Source organism: Nannospalax galili, unplaced genomic scaffold (genome assembly GCF_000622305.1).
Source record: "Nannospalax galili isolate Female #2095 unplaced genomic scaffold, S.galili_v1.0 scaffold1316, whole genome shotgun sequence".
NCBI classification, from domain to species: domain Eukaryota; kingdom Metazoa; phylum Chordata; class Mammalia; order Rodentia; family Spalacidae; genus Nannospalax; species Nannospalax galili.
The window spans coordinates 510,417-537,664 of NW_008337765.1; the positions used below are offsets into that span (position 1 = coordinate 510,417).

At 39.2% G+C, this 27,248-nt stretch overlaps 1 protein-coding gene across 1 annotated transcript in view; it reads right to left on the reverse strand.

Moving 5' to 3' along the window:
• Pcca (propionyl-CoA carboxylase subunit alpha) overlaps positions 1 to 27,248 on the reverse strand; it is a 448,536-nt gene that overhangs the window by 265,831 nt on the left and 155,457 nt on the right. The window contains exons 8-11 of the mRNA XM_008832725.3: positions 21,586 to 21,664; positions 14,563 to 14,665; positions 10,466 to 10,560; positions 6,213 to 6,363 (exon numbers count right to left, since the gene is read on the reverse strand). Coding sequence (XP_008830947.1) covers positions 6,213 to 6,363; positions 10,466 to 10,560; positions 14,563 to 14,665; positions 21,586 to 21,664 — 428 coding nt within the window. The remainder of the gene's footprint in view (positions 1 to 6,212; positions 6,364 to 10,465; positions 10,561 to 14,562; positions 14,666 to 21,585; positions 21,665 to 27,248) is intronic.

Below are 27,248 nucleotides of genomic sequence, written 5' to 3' on the forward strand. Positions count from 1 at the left end.
AGGCCCAAGTCAGATGAGGATCAGATGCTCTCAGGCTTGGTCTGGATCAAGGTCTGGATCCCTCCAGGACAGATTTTGGCCTCAGGAATTTGGGGGTTGGACTGGCCTGGGAGCCCAGCACAGGAAAGATGCTGGTCTAGGGCAGCTGGTGGCTGTGCCACCCAGAGATGCAAAGGAAGATGGGTCGGGAGGCAGCTCCAAGGACCCCTGGGGACTGTACTGAGGAGCAGGGTTGGTCTGGATGCAAACGACCAGGAAGAGGAAAGGTCAGTCCCAGAGTCCAGAAAAGAGGCTGGTGGGTTGTGCAGACCCAGGGAGGCAGAGGGAGGTGAGGGTGGGGCCAGGCCCAGAGCACCCCTGGGGACCCGAGAAGGAACTGAGTTGGTCTGGATGCACAGGATCAGGAAGAAGCACTGGTGGTTCCCCAGGTGTCTGGGGCGCCAAGACAAGGAATGGGACAGGACCCAGGCTAGGAAGAGAGACCAGCTAGGGAGATGGGAGGGTGAGTGAGGCTGGAGGAATCAAGGCAAGGAGGGCAAGATCGACTAACCCTGGAGAGAGAAGCCTGTGGGTCGGAGAGAAGCCTGTGGGTCCTCAAGAAAAAAAAAATTTTTTAAGTGATTTTAACCAGGCATGGTGGTCCATGCTCAGCACTAAGGAGGCAGAGGCAGAAGCAAGCAGATCTAATCTACATAGTGAGTTCTGTGCTAGCTGGGGCTACAGGGAGACCTTGTCTCAAAAACCAAAAAAAAAAAAAAAAATTAAAAGAAGGATCCTAAGTTTTAAACAGCAACTCAGTTAATAAATTCTACAAATATTTAGGATATTAGTTTCAATGTATATCTAGATAAAAGATTTCTGCTATGGTAAATGAAAATCAACCTATTGACAGTCCTATTTTATATCAATTTTTAATTATTTTACATATGACTTACAAATTAAAACTTTGAGGACAACAGAAATGGGCTAGATAGCTTTAGTTTTCTGCTCGACACACCTGGGTTAGGGAGCCTCAATTGGAGAATTGCCTCCATGTCTGTGGCTATGTCTATGGGGTATTTTCTTGATTGCTGAGTAATGTGGGAGGGCTTAGCCCAGTCTGGGTGGTGCCACCCCTGGGCAGGTTGTCTTGCATTGTATAAAAAAGCAGGTTGAGCAGGGGCCAGGGGAGCAAGCCAGTAAGTAGCATTCCTGCATGGCCTGTACTTCAGCTCCTGCCTTCGGGTTCCTACAGCAGAAAAATGTTGAAAAATATCTACAAGAATCCATCATTTAGACTTCAAGTGTATTAATAAAAAGAATTTAAGAGCAACCAATCTACAGAGATAACACAGCACAAAATAACTAAGCCCCACAGTCTCCAGATAGCATGGACAACAGGGAGCACACAGTCTCAGGATTTCAGAAATGGAAATCAGCAGACACATGCCATAAAACAACTAAGCAAACTGTGTTTAAAGAAATAAAAGGCAAAGTTACAGTTCTGGATAGGAGATGAGAAAAGATAGTAAGCACTGAATTGCATTTTCTAAAATCAAATACAAAGTCTAGTCTGAAATGTAAACATCTGAAATTAGAAACTCAGTGGGTAATTAATTCATTAAATACAGCTCACAAAAAAGAAAAGATAGGTCTGAAGAAATGAAAGATGAGAATTATCAAAGAAAGGATCAGAAGCAGAGAATGTATATTTAAACAGCCTACATAAAAATTCCAGGAGGAAGAGATTAGGCCAGAAATAATAATGGGGTATTTTCCTCTTTTCCTTTTAATGCATATGAGTGTTTTGCCTGGATGTATGTATATAAGTGCACCCATGTTATACAATACCCAAGGAAGCCAGAGAGGGCGTCAGATAATGTAGAACTGCAGTTAGGTAAGGCTGTTATCTGCCATGTGGGTGCTGGGACTCGAACCCTGGTCCTCTTGCAAGCACATCCAGTGCTCTTAACTGCTGAACTATCTTTCCAGCCCCAACAATGGGGAATTTTCAGAAACTGTTAAAAGACAAGATGTCCTACAAATTCCAGGTACATATGTATACATGTATCATAGAAAAACTGAAGAAAATCTAAGAAAAATTATGATTTTTAAAGGTATTTTTAGGGGGGGCAGGAGAGATGGCTCAGCAATTAAGAGCACTTGCTCTTGCAGAGGACCTGAGTTTCGTTCCCAGCACTGACATGGCAGCTAATAACAGTCTACAACTTCAGATCCAAGGGATCTACGCCCTCTCTTGGCCTTTTCAGGCACTGCACAACACAAGTACACTTACATTCAAACAAAACACTCATACACATAAAATAAAAATAAAATATAATTCCCCCAATTTTTTAAGTTATTTTTAAAGGGAGGCAGCAAGATGGCTCAGCAAGTAAGAGTATTTGTCACGCAAGTCTGGAGACCAGAGTTCAATTCTTGGGACCCACATAAAGATGGAAAGGGAGAGCTAACTCCATAAAGTCATCCTCTGACCTCCACACATCACGGCATGTTGGCCAGACATACACATCATGAATAAACACATATAATAATAAATTTAAATGTTTTAAACTGGTTAAAAAGACAAATAACGTCGGAAGGAAAAAGTAAATATCTACACACAAGCAGAAGACAGAACGAAAAGTCTTACCAGAAATATATGGGATAGTAAAATAATGCTTTCAATGAGTTGAAAAGAATATTGGCCAAACTAAGAATTCTACAAAGGATAAAATGTCTTTCATGAGTGACCAAAATAAAGTCATTGGCTGTCAACAAAGAGTTTGCTCACAAACAGCCCTCTAAATGAAATTCTAAAATACAAATGAAAGACAAAAGATGTGTATGTGGGTAGAAAGGAAGAACAGTGATGACTTAAAATAATGCTAGGACGTACAATCTTGTAGGATCACACATTAACTCAATGAAAATGGAATTTAAAATATTTAAAGTTTCTTGTATAGCAAGGCAGGGCAGATAAATACATACTGGCTGATATCCAACTTTGATAAACCAAAGATGTATGTTATGCTACACAGGTTTTGTTTTTTTTATTTTATGTGTATGAGTGTATTGCCTGCATGTATGTGAGTGCACCCATGTTGTACAATGCTGCAGAGGTCAGAAGAGGGCTTCAGATTCCCCTGGAACTGGTGTTAAGGACGATTCGTAGCCACCATGTGAGTGCTGGGAATCAAACTCAGGTCCTCTGCAAGAGCAGTCAGTGCTCTTAACCTCTGAGACATCTCTCCAGCTCCAACTACATAGGCTTTAACATAAGAGTAGAAGCATATATAGTTCTCAAACTAGTATGGAAATAAAAGTATTTTAACTACAAGAAAAAGAGAAAAATTATGGAAGGTGAGACAAAAAGCATTTTTAAAAGACTAAATCTAAATCCAAATATATTGAAACAAGTGCAGTGGCATGCCTGTCATCCCCACTACTTAGGAGGCAGAGCAGGTAGATAGATCACTTGGGCCCTGGAGTTCAAAGTCAGCCCTATCTTTTTAAAAAAAATGGTGGGCTGAAGAGATGTCTCAGTGGATAAGAGAACTGACTTCTATTGCAGAGGACATGAGTTCTGTTCCCAGCACCCACACAGCAGGTAACAACCATCTGTAACTCCAGTTTCACGAGCTCCAACATGGCTCTTCTGGCCTCCATGGGCATTGCACAACATGGGTACACTTACATAGATGTAGGCAAAACACTCGTACACATAAAGTAAAAAATATATATATTTTTTGAATGGTATAAATATACCAGAATCTATGGTATTGTCTAGATACAAGATGATAGAACTTGGCTTAAAAACTGTACAGTGTGGGGCTGAAGAGATGGTTCAGTGGTTAAGAGCACTGGCTGCTCTTGCAAAGGACTGGGGTTCAATTCCCAGCATCCACATGGTAGCTAACAGCTGTTCATAACTCCAGTTCCAGGGGGAATTCAATGCCCTCTTCTGACCTTCATGGGCATTGCACTTAAATACATGCAGGCAAAACATCCATACACATAAAATAATAAAAAATTTTAAAACTACATAATGCCTACATGCATGTAAAATGTATTGACAGACAGATCAAGAGTAAAAGAATGGGGATTGTGGGGGTATCTCAGGGATTAAGAACACTTGATGTCCTTCCAGAGAGTCTGAGTTCAACTCCCAGCACCCACATAGTGGCTCTATCATTCTCTTCCAGCCTTTGTGGACACTGCACACATACTAGTAACCATACTAGAAATCAAAACACTTGTACAAATACAAATAAATAAGATTAAAAGAATGAAGGAAGATATACCACGTAAAAATAGCTACCAAGAAAGTATCAGGAAGCCACCTTGAGCTCAGACCATTAGATTCCCTATTTCCCTAACACTAGGGGAAGGACAGGCCCACTAAGGAAACCCACCTCAAGCATCCAAAACCCACAAGGGTTGACTAAGACCAAAGTACAGAAAGAACAGAAAATACCTGTCCTGCTAACAAGGCTAACAAGGGTCCAGCTGCATGAAGGGGAAGCACACTGAAGCACAGGTTCAGAGTAACAGCTAAAGCTAACAGTGGGACAGGAACAGACACAAAGGCTCAGGCATCTCAGTGCTATATGAAAGACAATCAGGCAACAAAAAAATTCAAGCCCTACTCAGCTTCTGCCTAGAGTAACTCAACAGGTTCCCCCCACCCCCACTAAAGGCCTACTGGAAGAAGAGTTGGCTCTATTTTCATGCACAGTATGATTTACATCAGTCTCTATTGTTATAGCTTCAATCCATAATCAAATCACCATCCAGCTCAGTCTCAGGCAACCACAATCTATTTTCTGCCTCTACAGACTAAATGTGTTTTATGAATGGCACACCAGATTGAATAGATTCCCTCCAAATTCATGCCCACCCAGAACACATGGCTATGACCTTATTTGGAAGCACGCTCTTAACACATACAATCAAGTTAAGATAAGGTAGTGGAATGACCCTGAAATCCAATGACTGTCATCCTTTCACAAAGACAGAACTTTGGACATGAAGATGCACAAAGAGAGGGCCAGGTAACAATGGAGGCAGATATTGGAGCTATGCTGCCATAAACCAAAGATGGAGCCCAGAATGGAGCCAAGTCTGCTACAACCTGATCTCAGACTCTGGCCTCCTGAACCGTTAAGAGCATGAATTTCTGTTTGTAGTGAATCAACTAGGTTATGATTTCATAAAATGAACAGAACTGGAAGCAAATTATCTATGGAAATGCAATAGATAAAATACTGGTATTTTCTTCAAAGCAGTATCACATGGGAGTTGACATGAACTTACCTTTTGAACTGCACAATGTTAAGAAAACAAGTCAGACAAAAAAGAATGAATAATATATGATCCCATTAATAAAACTTAAAAATAAAAATAAACTGACAAAGTAATCGTATTGCTCAGGTATGATTAACTCAAAGGATGAACTACATGGAAACATTTGACAATGTTAAGGATTCAATCAGAAGAGGAGACAACTCAAGATGGAGCAAGAAGAGCTGAAAGACAAGAGAAGCTGGGGAAAAGCAGGCACTGGCATTTCGCATCGCAGGACCCAGATGATGTTTAAATAATTTTTGCTTTATAATAATTTGTTCTGCCTACTTTTACATGTATATAATTCACAATTTAAATAAAAGAAAAAGACGAAGAAGAAAGGAAATGAAGTTGCCTGTTTCAGCTCTGGAGACTTCCTGAGGTCTCATCTGGAACTCAGGAAGTTTGATCTCAAGTCTACAGATGGGACACCACTGAGGTCCTGACAAGCAGCGGTGGCAGTTCCTGGGAGTCTGGGTGACCCTATAGTGGTAGGAGTCACCCCAGAAGTCAGCACTAAGTTCCCTTTGTCCAATCCTTTGGAAGATTTTGTAAGCATTTAATCTCTGCTTATAGTGTCTGAGCTGTCTCTCATAAGAGCACATGAACTCTATCAAATTCAGCTCATCCTGAAAAGTTAAAGAAAAAGCCCCAGAGGAATGCCCTACACAAAGTACTAGGCATTATGAGCAGTAAAAAGCAGGAGGACTAAGCACTGGCCTTTAAATTGGCAGACTACTGAGTTCTCCTTAGTAAACATAGCACAAATATAAAAAGCTAAGTATTTAAGTTTATGGCACTGACTTTTAAGTGTTATTATAAAACAAAAAGAGGATGAGGACGGAGGAGTGAAGAAGCATGGGGAGGAATAAAAACAGATGCTGTACCTGGAGTCTTGTATTCATTTCCAAGAAGTAGAAGTTCTTCTGGGAGTCTACGAGAAACTCCACAGTTCCTGCGGAAGAATACTGCACCGCTCTGGCCAGAGCCACAGCCTGCTCTCCCATAGCTCGGCGTGTCTCGGGATCCAGGAAAATGCTACAAATACAGAAAGCACTCAGCCACAAAATACCGGGCTATGGCATCATATAAAACAGTTCTTCAGTTTCACTCCAGCATAGATCCATCTGTACCAACTTAAGAGTTCATAGTGTTACATGCTTTTGGTTTTACAGAACACATTTACTGTATTATGTGAACATGTTCAAACAAACCAACTTCAAGTTTTTATGGAACATTTGATCTTTCACATTAGCCTACAACTTCATTTCTAAAATATACAACTAACCTTTACCTAGTAAAATTTAACATATATATTGAAAGTTGTTTCAAGATAAAACTGGGAGAAAATAACTTCACAGACACTGATATAGATGGTCAAGCTTCATTACTTATGGATTCCATATGTGCAAACTTGCCTATTGCTAAAATTAATGTGAAACCTTAAAAATTACTATTTACAGCACCTTTATGGTCACATTAACAAGCACAGAGAGGAAAACAGTGGATAAGCCGAGGATGAACAGGTGATGCTCTGCCTTCCTGCTTCTGTGTGCTAACATTTAACCAGTGTCCTCTCCAAGGCGGGAGAGGGGGAGACTGAGAGAGACTGAGATTGAGATTGAGATTGAGATTGATTTCACTGTTCAAGATGCCCCTGGCTATTATGCATAAGTACTCTCTGGGTTCCTGATGAGGATCATGAGCTCCATGTTAATGAATCAAGAACAAATGTTAAGTGAGGTGCTCTTCAACAGGAATATACAGAAAACAAGGTTAAACATTGATCAGGTACATAAAACTCATTTCTACATTATGTGAAAATGTTATAGACTGGGGTTTGCAGGAAGATAACCCTCCATTTCTCTTGGGAAAAAGAGACCAGCTCTTGTGAATTCAGTGCTCACAATGTCTGAGAAGAACATAACTGCTACAAATAGTTAAGCATGTGCTATATAGCAAATAAACCTCTAAGATCTATTTTTAGAAATACCAGTACACTTTCCAGCAGCAGACAAAGCTAAAATGTTTTCAACAAAACTTGCATATAACCAAATAACTTATAGTTTCAGATTTTGATTCTATGCAAGAAAGAGTCTGAGAAATAAAATATTATTTTTGTGTTTGTGGGTTAAAGTTAATTCTCAAAGAAATCAGCACACCATGCTCTAGAATATTTATCATGAATAGTATACTGAACTTGCATGTACCTTTCTTCAGTATGTAACAACTATTGACATATAGCCACTTTTACTGTATCCATGTTACACATTCACTTCTCTACTAGACTCACTTGTTTTTGTGTTTGGGAGATTTGGGGTTATTCCTTTATTTGGGTAAATCCTAAATTAGGTACTGTTTCATCCTAGAAAACCCCACCTGTTTCTGATAGAACTTTTTTTTTTTTTAACACAACCACGCTTTACAAGAACTCCTTAACAATCTGTCGGTATTTAATTAGTAGTCAGTCAGTATTCATATTTCCCTGACTACCTCACAAACATCTTTATAAAACTTTCTTTGAATGAAGATCCAAATAAGGTCCAGACTCTGCATTTGATTTTTTTTTTTTTCATTTTAAGATTATTTTAATCTGGCATGCCCTCCCCAGGCTTTCAGCCAAAGACTCAGCCATTTTCCTGTCTTGTTCCTACATTCCTGGCTGAGCTGCATGCAACCTGGAGGTGTCTTCTAACACTACCATTATATTTCAATCTCATATTAACTGCTTGTTAGATCATTTGGACTGACATGGAGGTGGAAAAGCATACATTATAAGCAAGTGAGAAATGCACTTTCTACTCTCCCCCTTTTGGTGATGTTAGAATTATTCAATGGCTTCAGGTGTTAAAAATGTTTTATTATATAGTTCTGCTGTATCATAATAAATTTAAGTGTATAAGTGTATATAACATGTAGGCAATAACTGCCTGACGAAACTACGCAACCAAAATAAGAAAATTCTACTAATAATACCTGGAGGATTCTAGAGCAGTTAAAGTAGACTCAATTTTCACCCTGTCTAGTCCCACCCCTTCCTCTACCATAAGACACTCAGAGGTAACAGTGTCCTTAGCATATTCCGCAAAGCACATGAGGTAGATTCCCTCTTACACTAGAATCTGAAAACTACGCAGGTCACTTATATAACATTTCGCAGTGCAAAATTTAAATATATATTAAAAAATTATGTATCAAGTCACTATACACAATCAGTGCTGTTTTTTTCATTGTGGTTCCTCATACTTTCAATTTTTCTCTTTTCTTCTAAGTCAATAGATGAAATTTTCCTCTGGAAAACTTAGATTTTTAGACAGAGAGAGGACACAAGCAAAAGTTCTGCTTCGAGGTTCCCAGTCTATGAAAAATTTCTATCCCAAATAAGTCTTAGGCAAGTTCTCAAACAAAATGAATGTTAACTGAATTGTGCATATAAGGCAGGCAGAACACAAAAAGCTTCTAAAGAATTGTGGCACAAACTATCACTCATCTGCAAGCATGGTTTCTCCACTTCGTCTACATTATGAGCATTTTAGCTGAGCACATAGTTGCTAAAGGAAAAATGACAATTCCAGGTCTCCCTAGTTACTTACCTAACCTCACGTCAATGCCCACTAACCATACTGCGGTCACAGGACTCAAAACAGAGAGAGGAGGAAAGACACAGGAGAGAATTTCTGTGCTTTTCTCTCCCCTTTCCTTCCCTCCCTCCCTCCCTCCCTTCTTTCCTTACTTCCTTCTTTTTCTTCCTTCCCTTCATCCATTTCACCCCCTCCCCCCGCTTCCCTTCTGGTATTAAGCTGTGAGACAGAGGGGCCACATCCCAAGACAGCCACAGTGTTAGGTTTTTAAGGTCGGTACCACTCTAAGGGCCAGCAAGTAGAACCTAGGACTTTTGTGAGGCCTGAGTCAGAGACTGGTACAGTGCCATTTCTGTTGGTAAAGCAGACATAGGACACAGAACCAATGAGGATATAGACACCCAGCTCCCATCACTCAATGTGTAGTGTCAAAGGACTGGGGGATCATGTTTTAAGACCACCATACCATCCCATATTTTTAACTAATATGTCTAAAATAGGGTTTAATATTTTAATATTACCCCATGGATAAAATTTCACCCACGGTCACACCTATTCTTTTCAGAAACTACACATACACCATATTAAGGCACATTGGCTTTGCCAATTAAAGCTATAGTTGAATATATATTTTTTAGTACCTGGCAATTCAAAATAACATTTAACTGGGGTTTTGTATTGGGGGGGTTGTTTGGTCTGAAGTTTTGAGCCAGGATCCTGCAATGTATCCCTTGGCTAGCCTTCAATTCATAGATCCTCCTTCCTCAGCTCTGGAATGCCAGGGTTATAGGCATGCCTCACCAGACCTGGCTTCAACTAGGGATTTTTAAGAACAAAGAGAATACCACAATTTACACGAACACCAACAAACATCAACTCAGAAATGAGGCTCCATGAAACCGCCACACAAAACCTATGAACAGCAGCCTGGGGAGCCACCAAAGTCACTCTGATATACCAAAGAATTTTCAAGAACTATGCCCAGGAAATGTGCAGGATCTACTTTATTAAAGTCTCTCCACCATAAGAGCCAAACATATTCTGAATATCCCATGAAACAGCTGCAGTTCCACACTACCTCAGTGGCCACTAATGGTACATTGATGCAATGTTATTACAAATGCCCGTTTGTTGTTATCTTATCAAACATTTGTTGATCAGAAGTAATCTTTTATGGATTTATATCCTATGTGTAGCTTGTTAATTACATGTGGATAGCTTTACTGTAGCTTATTTTGTTACAAGAAGCTAGTAAAATAGACTGGAGTCCATCTGTAAAACTCTATGATGCTCTGCATTTTGTAATAGTGGGAAATAAGCTGGAGCTGCCAGATAAAGTGCAAGTCCTAGTTGATGGTCCATCCAATAGTAACAAAAACTTCTTTTTCAAAGGTTTTCTCACGTTTGTATACTGAAGTTCTGAGAAAGATCAGGTAACAAATTCTTATTATCATAGAAGCAGACATTCATAAAGTTTACATGAAGGCAATTGAGGTGAAGACAAAAATCTAAAAGCTACATACAAGCAGATTATTTTGTTCCCTGGGAGGGACTCTTACCTTGGTGCCTCCTCCACCACCTTCTGGTTTCTTCTCTGGATCGAGCACTCTCTTTCATTTAGCCACAGAGCATTTCCGTGCTTGTCACCTAGAACCTAAGCGCAGCATCATGTGAAAAACACCCACTGAGGATGTGTCATCTTCTATGTGACTCCTCATAGAATGCAAGCACCTCTCAAAACATGCAGTAAGTTGAAGTTAACAGAGGAAAATTAAATTTATAATCCCAAGATATGATAAAACATGATTAGTGACAATAGTTGAGAAGAAGATTTTCATGTTGCATTTCAAATACATACACGAGAATGCGAGTATCAAATAATAATGGGCAAAACGTCAGAATGCACTGTGAAAGATACGAAGTTTCCCTGAAGGTGGCATGTAGTTTGGCCATTAATGGTACATTGACGCAATGTTATTACAAATGTCTGTTGTTATCAAATGTTTGTTGATCAGGAAGTGACAGTTTATGGATTTATAGCCAATATGTAGCTTGTTATTTACATGTGGATAGCTTTACTGTGGCTTGTTACAGGAAGCTAATAAAATAGACTGGCATTCATCTGTAACACATTATGATCCTCTGCATTTTGTAATAGTGGGAAATAAGCTGGGGCCATCAGATAAAATACAAGACACTCAGTTAAAGTTCAATCATTTGGAGTTACTTGTGTATTTCTGAAAAAACATTTTAGATTCACAGAGGCAACAACTGTTTTAGAAGCTATAAAGTAAGTCACTAATTTTAGCACCAAATAGCTATCCAGCCTCAGTGGGCAAGGCATTCTATTTCTTCATGCATTAAAAATAACAGCAATATCATTTTAATGTTTTATATGACTGGTGAAAAAAATCAACTTAGAAAAATCATAGTTATAACAGGCATCATTAGCTATAATATAAACGACTAATTGGGGGGAATATGACCACAAATTTTGGGGAACTAAGTCTATCTAAAACTCAAGAATTATTCCATTAATGAAGGAAAATATTACAGTCATAAAATGCCAATAATCTGGCATTTTATTTCTAAGACTCAAAGGTAACTGCATGAGGTGCATCTAAAAATATTTTAAATCACTAAAATAACTCTCAACCTCTTTTTTAAAAGTTCTACTTGGCAGGGAGGTAAAAGTACATTTAGTCTCCAAGAAAAAAAGCCAAAATAATCAAGAATCTTAAAAATAATTGCAATTGTTAAAAAAAAAAAGTGATTCAGATATAGAATCAATGATTTGTTTTTTTCTGATTCTATGTAGTCTCCTTGTTCATTTTAAAAGTTTAGGGAATTCATCAAGCATTCTTATTATATACTGGGAATCATGACTAAAACACTTATGAGGGGGCCAAAGAGAGCAGTAAAGAACACTGGCTGTTCTTGCAGAAGACCCAGGTTCGACTCCTAGCACCCACAGGGTATCTAACAACTATCCAAAACTCCAGCTCCAGGGGATCCAACACACTCTTCTGTCCTCCACAGGCACTGCAAGGCACTGGAACACTTACACACATGCAGGAAGAGCATTTGAACATACAAACTAAAAATAAATAGAAAATTTAAAAAAAAAACTTACGAGGGAATGTTAATCCTTAAACTTGTTATAAGCTGCTGTTAGCCATTATTTAGCCCTTTACAGATCATGTTCTGAACAAGAAGAGGCTAAACTGCTAGTTCCTGAAAAGGCTTCATGATAACAGACTGTTCCACACAATACAAGCCCTTCAGGATCCCTGAATGCAGCCCAGGAAATGTTTGTCTGGTTGACAAGCACTGAACATGAGGATATACAGAGTCGGGTAATTCATTGCCACTGCATGATTTTCACCTAGGAAAGGGTACAATATGTGACAGCTCATGTAAAAGTTAGCAGGTGATTGATATGCCCAGATATAACTGTGGATGCACATTTCAAGAAGCAGGTAACGGCATCTAGGGACAGAACCCAGAGGACCAGGAGACAGGGTAAGAAGAATGCTTGATTTTGTAGACTATCCTTGTTACACAGCACTATCCTCTGAGCCAAACAACTGCCACCTTCAAAAGATCAGCCAAGCTGAGCTTATTGACTATGGACAGTGCCTCAGAAAAGGAGGGTGTGGGTACAGTCTGGGACCCTCACCTGATATTCCAGCCACTCCTCCTAGACATTTGTACACAATTCAGACCTAATTGCCTCTGGGTCTCAGGGAGGATCTAAAGCATATAGGTTGGGGAAGATTTAAAAAAGGGAGCTCCATCTGTACAGCCAAGGGGAGGCCGTCATGCCGGGTGCAGACCTTCCAACGTGGCTACTTTAGGGTCACTCCTGCTCCTGTCCATAACTCATTGGCTCCTCAGAGTTAACTTTGATGGACTGGAACCTAGATTTGCCATTGGGACCTTATGAGGAAAGAGTAGACATTCTTTAGCACCCCCAAGGGACAGAATTTTCACAACCCTGTATCATATACTCAAATTACCTAATATAAGTACATGAAGACTGAAGAAAAGTATGTGAATAGTTTTTTTTGTTTTTGTTTTTATGTTTTTTTTTTTTTTTTAAAGAAACCTACTAAGATAGGCTAGAAAGATGGCTGAGTGGCTAAAAGCACATATTTCTCTTGTAGAGGACTGGAGTTCAATTCCCAGCACTTACATGAAATAGCTCCCAACCACCTCTAACTCCAGCACTGAGAAGATCTAATGCCTCTCACCTCCACAGGCACCAGCACTCACACATACACACACTCACATACATACATACATATAATTTAAAATGGTAAAATAAACCTCAAAAAACCTTCCAAGATAGATCAGATAGGGTGGCCCATCAGTGTCACCCACTTAATCTAGTAGAGGATATGTCCACCTATGTCTAAAAGTATAACCTAGGTGGTAGATCATGCTTAGTTAAACTAAAAGGCTAACATAGATACGTAATTGCTTAACTAATAAACATTTGTTAAATAATAATAATAATGTGAATGATAAGACCTAGCTGCTGGAACAGCAAAGGACTAAGACCTCGGTCCTTGAGGACCCCTGATGAGTGAGGAGTCATGGAACCCTATAGATTAAATAATACAAGTGATCTCCTAACAGCAGGAGCTGTGTTTTACTCCACTGTTTTCTGAAATGGTTTTTGATTTGACAGATGATTAAATCTAAAGTTTTAAAAACTTAGCAAAGATACTGGATCAATGCACCAAGCACTCATATTTATAAGCAAATTTAGAAGATGACAACACGTCATAATATCAAAATGATTAAATATCTAGGAATAAACTTCGGACTGAGGTGGGAGGCTCACAAGTTCAAGGTTAGCCTGAGCTACACAGGAGGGTGTCATCTCTTAAACAAAAAAGTAAGCTTGAGCTAGACTTAAAGTTAAAAACTCTGTTGCTGAAAAGACAGCACAGTGAACAGGCAAGCAACAAAGAAGGGATGGGATGAAAGGGAAGATTCCTTTTCTGCATTAAAAAAAAAAAAAAAAAAAAAATACAGAAGAGGAATGGGGGGCGGGGGGCAGGGGGGGGGGAAAGGAAGGGGAAAGGGAAAAGCGCGGTTGTAGAAGACACTGAATGGTCCTGTAAGTAGAATGCATCCAGCCTGGTCTGCTTCACTTTGGAGGTAGGTTTTGGGTTTTGTTTTGTTTTGTTTCAGTATTTTATTTATTTTTAGTTTATGTGTATGAATGTATTGTCTGCATGTAGGTAAGTGCACCCGTGTTGTGCAGTGCCTGCAGAGGACAGAAGAGGTTATTGGATCCCCTTGAACTGGTTACAGATAGTTGTTAGCTGCCATGTGGGTGCTGGGATTTGAACCCAGGTCTTCTGCAAAAACAACCAGTATTCTTAACCACTGAGCCATCTCTCCAGCCCCTGGAGGTGGGTTTTTATATCACTTCCACCCCACCCAAAGCCATCCAGCATCCCAGAACTTTGACCAGGAGCATACCAGACTGCTGAAGCAAGGACCTAATTTATTTTGGACTTGTTCAAACATACCAAAGCAATTCACAGTTAATCTACCCAGAAGAAACGATGTGTTTCCAAAAATATCAAATGATACTGTTTTAAAGTCATAATAATTAGAAAGGATCTTCAACTGTACCAACCTGAATTTCTATATGACGTGGGTTGTCGATAAATTTTTCAATTAGTAGTCTATCGTCACCAAAACTAGAAGCAGCTTCTTGTGATGAAAACCTAAAACCATCCCTGTGAAGTAAAAACAGCAGATTAATGAGACAAATGGTCTTCCTTATTAAAAAGAATATATATAATATATCCATATATTATACATATGTATATACATACTGATTTCAGCTTACTTCAGAACAAAGCAGGAAAAGACTCACTTGATATAGAGAACACTAAATTAATTGTGAATGGCAACTCTTCCACTTACCATTCTGTGACCTTGGATGAGTTTTTTTAACTTCCTGGTCACAGATTTTCCTTGAAAACAAGAACGGTACTTGTTTCACCAACTGCTAATGCACTCGCAAAGTAATATAAAAAAAAAAGCAGGCACATTTGGTCAGAAGTTAGAAAAGGCAAACAAAAATAGGAAGGGCTTGGCCAGCTGCACAAGCAGTGCAGTGAGGGGCATGCACTCGTTGAGAGGACCCTACAGCATGAAGATGCTTCCAAACACCCCGCCCCAGGCAACTGCCTCCCACATATCACACAGGTCATCAGAACTTCATCTTCTTTAAAATGGTTTGGAATATTCAAAACAGAAAAGGACAAGCTTTGAAAATAAAAATACAGAATTAATTATTGCTTTCTATTTTATTCCTAAATTAATTTAAATCATCATTACACTATTAAATTCTAAAACTACAATTTATTAATATAAAATGGGATTATTTAACCAGGTCATTAAAAACTCAAACTTGGGGGTCAGTGAGATGCTTTACTGACCAAATATGATAACCTGAGTTCAATTCCCCAGAACCCACATGGCAGGAGAGAACTAACTTCTCCAAGCTGTACTCTGACTTCCACATGTGCACCATGACATGTGCACAAAAAGGAGAGAGAGAGAGAGAGAGAGAGAGAGAGAGAGAGAGAGAGAAACATATAAAAATGTAAAAAATTTTAAGAAAAAAATCTTAAATATACCTAAAAGTAATTGAAAGATTTTTGTCCACTCATTGATATATTCAGAATATAAAATTGAATTAGTTTTTCCTCTAAAAAACAGTTTATCTTTAGATTAAATACTTATATTTCACATTAAACATTAAAAGTAGGTTCTTCTAATCCTTTAATGCTAGCAATCTACGTGGCAATATTAAAAATAACTACCTGATATATTTGTTTCTGTGCTTGAAATGTATAGCATTGAAGGTAAACATTAACTAGAAGACAAATCTCAAAACCTTGCAAAAAAAATCTATTTCTTCTCCCTCAGAGAAAAGGTATTAAGTTTTCTTAGTCTTCCATTACATCTTTGATTTAGGGAAATGGAGTTTAGACTTCAGCAGACTGCAATCTTCAAAGGAACCAGAAGCACAATGAGTCCTTGTTCTCAATACCACAGAACCAAAGTTTTACTAGATGGGACATTGTAATTCATATAGCGAAAAAGGGAGCACTTTACAGTTTGTCTCTGAGGTAATGATTGAGAGCTTTCATTTTCTTTTAAGCTAAGAACATCAAAAGTAAAAAATCAAAGTCATCAAAATAAAATATGAAGTTTGAAAACATCACAGATATATTTTGGAACTAAAGGAGAGCTCTGCCAAAATCACCATTTGGGGCTGGGCACAAGCTTAGCGCCTGCAAAGTCCTGGGTTCGATTCCCAGCAACAAAACTGAAAATACTCATCTTCTTACATTCAATTACACATTCATTCAAAAACTAATTACTAATCACCAAGCAATGCACCTGGTACATTTCAGTTGCTAGAATACAGGGGTAAAACAGAAACTACCTTCACAGTGCTTAAAGTATGATATGCACAGTCAAACACACAGGCACGATTCAGGCCGTATGTTTCATTTAAATTTGCATATGAAAAAGGAGGCCAGGGACTATTATGAAATATCTCAGGTTTACATTTGACAACCTTCATCATTCATATCTCTAATTATTATACAATAATTTATTATATAATAATGTCTTTTAAATTCTTTGCTGTGTTTTGAAAGTTTTAAGGCAAGTCGCAGCTCTACTTCACTGCAAAAGCAAAGGGAAGACGTGACAGGACACTCTGAGGATGACAGAAACAGCAACTGATGGGTACCAAACTCTATGCTGCATCCAAAGAATACTAAAATATTTGTGGGTTACGCAAAACAGAAATTTCTTCCTCAATGTGGGAGAGAGGAAAGGAAGAAGTAGACACATCATGGCATGGCAGTAAAAGTGAGTGACTATGGGGAACAAATATTTAAGTATTTGTGTGTTCACTAGACCATTCTCTGAATTATCTATTGCTTTGACTTTTTCTCCCAGATGAACTGGGGACACAAAGCAAGTTTTTAAAACAAAAGGTGTACATCATCAAACCCAATAGTGCCACACTTTTGTACATCTAAACAAGATTACAGAGAGTATTTTGGGTAGAAAAGTATCTATTTTTATTAACCACATAAGAGTATTTTGAGCATCTGTACACTTACTTGAATAGGAAGAACTAAAAGAAAAAGACTTACCAAAGGATGTCATATGAATGTATGTAGTGACTTCTGAAGATCCTAAACTCTAACCTCAAACTCATAGAGATGATCAACAACAGGGCAGCAGGCCTCACTGCCAAAACACTGGAGTAATAATACCTCCCATTCAAAAATATGCTACTAAGGGTTGCCTGGAGAAATGGCTGGTGAGAAATCTGAAATCCTGAGAAGAGTAATTAAAAAAAAGTGCTAGACTTCTAATGATATTGTAATCTAAGTATCATGCAAAAGGGGAGAAAACAATGGGACAGAAATAAAGTTCATAAAGTGTACCTCCTTCACGATATGTTCAGAATCTTTTTTAAGCCAAGATGCTTTTTTTAATTTTTAAATATTTTATTTATCATTTTTATTTTATGTGTCTGAGTGTATTGCCTGCATGTATGTTAGGGCACCCGTGTCGTACAATGCCACGGAGGTCAGAAGAGGGCTTCGGATTCCCCTGGAACTGGAGTTAAGGACAGTTCATAGCCACCATGTGGGTGCTGGGTATCAAACCTGGGTCCTCTGCAAGAGCAGTCAGTGCTCTCAACCGCTGAGCCATCTCTCCAGCCCCGTGATGTGTTCAGAACCTTGACTATTCCATCCGTCCTCTGAAGAAGCGGCATGACCCCAACAGTACCAACAGTTCCGCATGCTCTTTGAGGAACCTCACCCTGCCCCCTTTCCTACTGAAGAAGTACAGTCACAGAGTCCCCTCCTCTTGAATTGGGGTTCAGAATCCTGGGATCCTTGATAATCAATAGAAGGTGCAGGGGAAACTTGGGACTTCTGAGGCTGGTACATTTTTTAAGAAAATACTAAGTTTCCATTTGGATTTAAAATACCTATCTCAGAGCCTTAGGTCACCCTACAATGAGTTCAAAATCACCACAGTGAGGAAGCCCGAGCCACCTGCTGAGAGGGCCACTGGTTCATAGGGGTTATAAATGGGGAATAAGGGATAGCCTCAAACTTTAACAGATAAACATCAAATTGGATGGATTCTCAGATCAAAACAGGGCTGAACATGCTTCCTCCCTTTCTACTTGCTTCCACCCACACAGCTACCACTCAGCCCAACCTAAACATTTCACATAGCTAACACTGCTCTCACACAGGAATTTGCTGAAGTTCCACAACTGCCTTCTCTACTCAAACCCTTCCAATTGTTCCCTATCTCACTAAGAATGGCCTACAAGAGTCTACATAGGGCTGGAGAGATGGCTCTGCGGTTAAGAGCACTGGCTGCTCTTGCAGAAGTCCTGGGTTCAAATACCAGCACCCACATGGTGGCTTATTTATACCATGGGTCCCTTTGCAGAAAGATACAGCATATAAACTGGTCAAAACAAGTTCCAAGTGCTGTTGAAATGCATAGCACTAGAGGACACAATGGTACATGTCTCTAGTCCAGTGACTCAGGTGGCTGAAGCAGGAGGATGACTTGCTCAAGAGTTCAGGGTCATCCTAGGTGATGTAGAAAGACTCTATTATTTTAAAATAGTAAGTGGTCTAGGGGTATTGTTCAGGGATAGAGTGCTTGCCTAGAAGTGCAAGACCTTGGGTTTGACCCTCAGCACTGAAAACAAGCAAATAGGTAAAATGAGTATTTAAAATTAATAGGACTACATACACTGAAAGATAGACATCAAAATAAGTTTATACTTAGGAGATAGCACATGTTTATTAAAGCCTTTATTAAATAATAGGCTTCTAGGAATGGAGAGATGGCCCAGGGGTTAACAGCACTTACTGCTCTTGCAGAGAACAGAGGTTCAGTTCCCAGCATCAACATGATGGCTTACAACCACCTATAACCCAAGTTCAAGGGGATTCGATGCCCTTTTCTGGCCTCTGCAGACTCCTATATGCACATGATGTACACAAATTCACCTAGGCTCACACAAATACATAAAAATAAAAAATAAATCTTTAAAATGATAATCATCATAATTTCCAATGAGTCTAATTAGCACCATAACTTAGAGGCACCTATAACATACTAGAATAAGAAGACATATGTGGTTTTCTAATGATGAGAAGTTCCATAGATACCATGATTACTTTAACTTGTTCCATTGTAGGAAACACTAAATTCCATGTAGAAGGAAGTCAAATAATTCTGTGCATGCTTTACTCATCCATATTCATGAACCTCCCCTGAATCCTTGATCTAGTATATGAATGGGCTGTTTCCTGGTTTTATTCACACTGTATCCCAGGACAATATCTAAAACTGCAGGTTCTCAATAGGCACTGTCAGTCACCACCCTGCATTTCTTCTTGTTGGTCACATGAGATAAGAGAGAAGAATCTGCTGTTAGTATCTGGTACTTGTGCCACAGTGACAGTAAGACCGGTGTTTTACAGACCATACCAACATCAGCCATGTACCTTCCCCCATGTCAGCCAAAAAAGCAGGTTCTGAGCCAATTTTCTTAGTTAAACCTATCTATGTGAGTCTCCAACACAGTTTCTTCCTATAATATCATAAAGACAAACCATATTGCCTCTGAGAGATTTTTACCAGACTTGGTTACTTTAGGACCCAACTTCAAATAAAGTTTGGACTCTGGTACTGCATGATTTTCCTACTAAGTAATGTAGACTTCTCTCCCTGAGAGATTTAAGAACAGAACAAATGGAGAAGGAAACTGGAAAGGAAGAGGAAGCAGAATTAACCATTTGGCAGACCAGATTACTTCTGGAGGGATAGGAAGACAACAATAATGATAAAATAACATTCTATAAATTTTCATTCCCCATCTCCATAAATGATAGAAATTTCTCCTTCAGCAAAATCTGTAATTGTTTAATCCAATGTGTGTGTGTGTGTGTGTGTGTGTGTGTGTGTGTGGTGTGCCTGTGTAGCGTTTATGTGCATGCACATGTGTATGTGGGTGGAGGTCACAGGTCAACATCAAGTGTCTTCCTCTGTGGCTTTCTACCTTCTTTTTGTTGATTCTGTCTCTGTAGCTTGCTAGTTTGCCTATATTGGCTGGATAGCAAGCATCTTCCCATCTCTTCCTCCCCAGCGTTTACCCCATGTGCTACTATGCCTGGCTTTCCTTTTTAAACATGGGTGCTTGGGATCTGAACTCATATCTGCATGCTTACATGGCACGCATTTTACTGACTGGGCCATCTCTCTAGCCTCTCCTGCAGCCAAACCTAAAAATAAAGAATAAAAATGTGAACAAAGTTCCTTAAAGCTGACTATATTATGATATCTCTTTTCTAATCACTATTGATGTCGACATGCATTGGATTGTTAAAAACTACTTGTCTTTAAAAGGATAGCATGCCACGCATGGTAGCACACGCCTTTAATCCCAGGCAGAGGCAGGCGGATCATTGTGAGTTCAAGGCCAGCCTGGTCTACACAGTGAGTTCAGGTCAGCTGGGACTACAATGAGACCCTGTCTCAAAAAGACAAAATGATAATAGTAATAATAATAACAATAACAATAATAATAAAAATAAATAAATAAATAAATGGATAGCAAAAAAAAAAAAAGTTGCCAAAAAGCCAAAAAAGACAATGATCTAGGGGCAAGCAAGCCTAGAGGGGCAAAGTCAAAAAGGAGAAGTGGTCCAAAGGCAAAGTTCAAGACAAGTCTAACAACCTAGACCTGTTTGACAAAACTATTTATGACAAGCTTTGTAAGGAAGTTCTCAACTATAAGCTTACTACCCCAGCTGTGGTCTCTGAGACACTAAAGATCCGTGGTTCTCTGGCCAGGCCAGCCCTTCAGGAGCACCTCAGAGTAAAGTACTTATCAAACTGCTGTCAAAGCACAGAGCTCAAGTAATTTACACCACCAATACTAAGAGTGGAGATGCCCCAGATGCTGAAGATGCATAAAGAGGTTCAACCAACTGCACATTTGGAAAAACGAAGCTTTATTAAATAAAAAAGGTTACTTCTGATTACTGAAACTAGTTCAAAAAAAAGTATTCTAAATTTACAACAGAGTGTATTATAAAAAGCATACAGCAATTTCAACTTCTAAAGGAAAAAGGTATTTTAGACTACAAAATTATCAAAGTACTTACTTTTATGAACCAGTAAGGAAAGTAATTACATATTGGGATGATACATAAACACAAGAAAACACAACTGTTCTCAAATAAACTTGTTTCAAATCCTAAGGCAACACTGTGAATTATGCAGCCAAATGTTAGTAATTTCAGCACAGAAAACAGAATAATTTTAAAATATACACAAAAACAAGAAAAATCCCTTATCATTGTAAAAACAAACTTTATTTTTTAAAAGTCTTTTTTCAAAATATAAATAAGAAAGATTTCTGCACAGTACCAATTTTTCTCCCATCGAAGGAAGTAAAAATGAGAAGGTCTCTGTAATTATTCCATTATGCTCTCAGTATCTGTTTACCTGTCACTTTAACAAAACTCTGGGAACTGCAATTTCCATCAAAAGTATATTTTGGACAGCCTCTCACCTGGTCTCTTCATCATCCCAAGCGATGCGCATGCCTTTCCCACCGCCACCTGCTGAGGCCTTGATCATGATGGGGTAGCCTAACAGCAGGGAAGAAGGAGACACAAGTTCAGACTTTGATCATCTGGATGTATGAACATGACAACTGACCACATGTTCAATAACACAGAAGACAATAACTGATTTATTTAAAAGTTCCTTTTTTCCGAGTCACAAAAATGCCATCAACATAATGAATTTTTGTGTGTGTATATTTAACTGAATGATCATTTTAAAAGAACAAGATTATTTGTATCATATTTGTATCAATAAATATATTTCCCAAGAAATAAAACAAAAGCCAAGAAAACAAATTATTTGGCAAGGAATCCAAAATCAGAATATAGTATTAACTAGCCAAAGAGAAGAGAAGCAATTTACATAGTGCATGCACACGTGCACACACACATTTATGATTCCGTAAGCTTCCACTTGCATGAATAACAAATTAATTTTTCTCTTTTCTTTTCAAAAGTTGACTTGCGGGTACTTTGGGTATTTTCCTCTGAAAGGTGACAGAGAATGCCTACAGCTTTTACCAGCAAAACTGACATGATGGCCTTAGGGGAAAAAAAATCAAACACAGCCATCTCACAGAAGACCCAGAGTTCACTGCCAACAGTGGAAAGGCACTACTCTACACAAACGATTACCAGGAAAGCATGGGCAGCTTCCAAACAAAGGCCATTTCCAGTTATAGTCTTATGAGATAAAATTATTGTTAAAAATATTACATTATATATTGTAAAAATTTTTACTACAATTATACATTAAGACCTGTTATTCTCCTTTAAAGGCTTTCTGGAAACTCGATGGAAATATTCACACACTTAACACCATTTGTCATGTATGATCTTTTCTCAGGAAAGAAGCAGTGAACCTTTAAAGGACCCTTGCCAAACTGTGCTTCTGTAACAGCACTGAACTCTAGCAATAGGACCCTCACAGGAAAAGGGAAGAAAGGACCAAATGTCACAGACCTTTGATCCCTAACCACAAAACACCATCTTCAGCTTAGTCAAACAGTTGCTTCCTCATTATTTCATAGTTAATTCCATGAATATCCTTACTTACTATGCTTACATGGTACAGTAATTTGAAACCAAAACAAGTGCAATGATAAGAAGAATAAATAAATTGTTCCTATATTTGGGGCCTTATAACCCAGGAAGAGAAAAGCAAAGGACCCAAACAGTTCTACTCTTGAAATTCCACAGAACAAAGGATCAGAAAAAGGTAGAGAAAAGGACTGAGAACACTGTAACAGAAGGTCAGTGCACTGACGGATGAGCAGCACCTGAACACTGTAGCATGGATCATGGAAACAAAACAGAGGTGAGGAGAAATGGGGCTAAAGAGATGAGTGAAGCAGTAAGTTAAGCACAAATCATGGAGTGGCAGGGTGAAAGGGAGCCTGCGATGGGGCCAAGCAGATAGGATTTTGCATGTTTGCATACTGGACCCTGGTTAAGGTTGTACATGGTGCTTGATCTTATGGTAAGAGAGGAACAAGACAGGCATTTGGTCTCACTTAGAGCTTTAGCCCCATGAGGAATAAATACTAAGGAGTTAGTGGGTTGGGGGGGGGGGTTAAGTCTACTTTGGAGACATGAAGAGCTGTGATGTAAAAACTCAAACTGTCTGGGAGTCTCTTGGGCTACCCTGGCCAACAATTCAAAGGAAGGTATCTCCTGTCTGGCATTGTTTCTTGTTATGTAGCTTTTAGCTATACACATGGACTCTGAAAGAATTATATTGATCCCTTTAATCTTTGCTTATACTGGGGGGGGTTAAGTCTACTTTGGAGACATGAAGAGCTGTGATGTAAAAACTCAAACTGTCTGGGAGTCTCTTGGGCTACCCTGGCCAACAATTCAAAGGAAGGTATCTCCTGTCTGGCATTGTTTCTTGTTATGTAGCTTTTAGCTATACACATGGACTCTGAAAGAATTATATTGATCCCTTTAATCTTTGCTTATACTTTCCTTTTGGGTGTTTAAGACCATGCAGTTGCCCCAGATAAACCAATTTGAACAGCAGACCCCAATCTTATCTAAAGGAATATTGGTAACTGCTTGCTGCTAGATGAGGAAGAGCTGATCTTCCTAAAACAAGGAACCCTAAATAGGCTGACTAGACTCAGCAGATGGACCAGCACTGGGGAATGGGTAGGGGGATTGAGAGCACAGTAGACAGTAACAGGGATGACAGAGTCTATGGGCTCCAGTGGGGGGGGGGAGAACTATGAGAGGGTGCCACTTAGGATGTGGGTATACAGATGAATAACATTGTTTGGGATGGTCTATATGAAATACACAAAAAAAAGTCAATAAATGAAAAAAGTTATATTTGAGGAAGAAGCATAAAATTTTGCTTCATGTTAATTAATACATGTGAAAAACATTACGATTGACATCTACTGGATGACTTTATATCCATGCTCAAGGTGTCAAGGATCTCAGAAAGTAACTGACTATGACTAGTAATAATCAGATATATAGAGATTGGAGACACATGTGCCAACATCTAAGTGTTAGTTGCATTAAAAATGAGTTCTGCGGGGCGTGGTGGCGCACACCTTTAATCCCAGCATTCGGGAGGCAGAGGCAGGCAGATCTCTGTGAGTTCAAGGCCAGCCTGATCTACATAATGAGTTCCAGGACAGCTGGGGCTACAGGGAGACCCTGTCTCAAAAAGACAACATTAAAAATGAAGTTTTCTGTATGAAACTGTATTTTAATAATGAAATGGAGATCTTTTCTAAAGATTCAAATGTCACTTAATTTTACGTCTTATAGGGTTTATACTGAGTCCAATATTGTATAAATATTAATTCAAATGTAAACCTAAAATTTTACAGCCAGTTTTGAAAGAGATGCATCTTAGCTCTGGAAATTGTTATTGAATATGTCAATGCTGTTGTAATGAAATGCTTCTTCTAATTATGTGGTTATTAAATAAATAATATTTTTTGAAAAACCTCAAAACTGGCATGCCTGCAAAATCCTATCTACAACAGTTTTAGGTTTTTTTTTTTTTTAGACAAATGATCCATAATCCTGCCCACCCAAAAGAACATGTTATCAAGTTCTTCAAAAAATTTGTTCATCCTTGCAACAGGAAGCCACAGAAGTGTGATACCCATATCCTGTAGCTCTCCTGTGTGCCGTTCCCTGAAGAGTGGGAAATGCAGTCTCCTCACTGCAGCACTAATCGCAATCATTTATGATACACCCTGAACTATGCAGTGATTTATGACTTTCAAAATAAGCTAGAGAATTCATCCTTGTCCACAAGTATCTTTTCTGGGGATATAAAACATATAAAGTAATTGTCAAGAAAACATTATATGTTCAGAAAAGGTAAGCATTCATTAAAGACAAGACTGTATTGTCTGTCAAAGAAAAAGGCAATGTTAGATCTACGAATACACATAGCCCAAGAAGGCAAGATTCTCCAACAGAAATATAGCAAATTCAGTATGAAAACGTTGGGAGAGAAAAATGGCAGAAGTTCATACTAACTCGTAATTTCTGTGCTACATTCTAAAATAATATAAAGCAAGGTCCCCTGCTCAACTTCTTGGGCCAGACAAATCATTACATTTCAGCTGGCACCATCACATGAGAAAAATATATATATTCCACATAGATGATGATAATAGTGCCAGACAGCCCAGTTCCTCATCTGTACTACCTCATTGTGTCTCCGTCATTCTAGGTAAGCTAAGTCATAGGGCGCCAGAAACTAGAAGAAAAGAAAACAAAGATTCAGTAAAAGTTGGCATTACTGAAAAACTTGGAAAAAAAAAATCAACAAGTTAATTCATACACCTTTGTTTGTTCTTGGGGGTTTGGGGGGTGTTGTTTTTGTTTTTGTTTTGTTTTTGAGATAGGATCCCAAGTGCTGAGTTTAAAGGCTTGTGCCACAATGTCCTGCTTCACACAGCTTTTTTATGAGACAGGATCTCACTATGCATAGCCCAAGCCGACTTTGAAGGCACTTTACTGCACAGGCTAACCTCAAAGTTTCCATCTCTCTGGTTCTGGGATTACAAGTGTATGCCACTTTTTCCAGCTAAGATAGCTTGACCTCAGGTCCCAGTGCTGCTTCAGCTTCCCCTCACCTTACAGCCTGTCTTTGTTTCTCCATTGCTGTGACAAAACACTCTGACCACTACCAACTTGGGGAGGAAAGGGTTTATTTAGCTTACAACTCCCAGGTCGCAGTTCATCAGGGAGCCCAAGGTAGGAACTCAAGGCGGGAACCTGGAAGCAGGAGCTGGAGCACAGGCCATGGAGGAACTCTGCTTACTGGCTTGCTCCCCTGGCCCCTGCTCAGCCTGCTTTCTTATACAACACAGGCCCACCCGCCCAGGGGTGGCACCACCCATAGTGGGCTGGGCCCTCCCACATCACTCATCAAGAAGATGCCCCTCAGACATGGCCACAGGCCAGTCCAATAGAGGCAATTCCCCAATTGAGGCTCTCTCAACCCAGGTGTGTCAAGTTGACACTTAAAGCTATCCAGCACACAGCCTCTCACTGGATTCATTCTGCTACTGGCCACCAGCCCTAGAGCTGGAAACTCCCCACCAACACTCCAACTTCAGGACACGGAATCTCACCTTGTTTCCCTTCCTCTCAATTAAAGGTAAACAAATAACCCAAAAGATATTTACCAAATGCTCTGTGAGAAAAAAATAAATAAATAAGGAAATACAGAAACCTTTTATCAAAAGTTTCTACTCATATTGTACAGACTCAGCTTTCCTGAGCAGGTTTGACTACAGGCAAGACAACCAGTTTCCTTGCCTCCCAGCAGTCTGAGTGCCTTGCTTCCCACAGCAAAGCAAGTATTCTTTCTAATCCTTCCACCAAAGCTTCACTCATCATTCAAAATTTTTTAAGAGTCCATATGCATAGCTAAAGGCTACATAACAAGCAACAATGCCAGGTAGGAAGGAGATCCCTTCTTTTGAGTTGTTGGCCAGGGTGGCCAAAGGGACTCCCAGATAGTAACCCAGCATAGAACTGGGAAAATGAACAGCAGACCCCAATCTTATCTAAAGGAATATTGACAACTGATTGCTGCTAGATGAGGAGCACCTGACCTTCCTAAAACAAAGACCTCTAGATAGGGTGACTAGATTCACCAGATGGACAAGTAGTGGGGAATGGCTAGGGGTGCCAACAACACAGCAGCCAGTAGCAGGGATATCAAAGTATAAGGCCTCTAGTGGGGGGAGGGAGGCTATGGAGGGTGCCATCTGGGAAGTGGGTGTATAGTTGAATAAGATAGTTTGGGATGTTGTGTGTGATATACACACACAGACAAAAAAAAAAATCAACAAATTTTTTTAAAATATATTATATTTGAGGAGGAAGTATGGAAATTTACATCATGCTAATTAGTAGAGATGAAATCTTCCCGATGACTTTATAGACATACACAGGTGCCAAGGAGCCAAGTGCAACCAATTATGACTAGTAATAATCAGATACATACAGATTAGAGATGCAAGCGCCAATATCTGAGTGTTAGCAGCAAAAACAATGAGTCTGTCTGCAAGGAACAATATATTCTAAAATGAAATGGAGATCTTCTTTAAAGGTTAAAAACTCA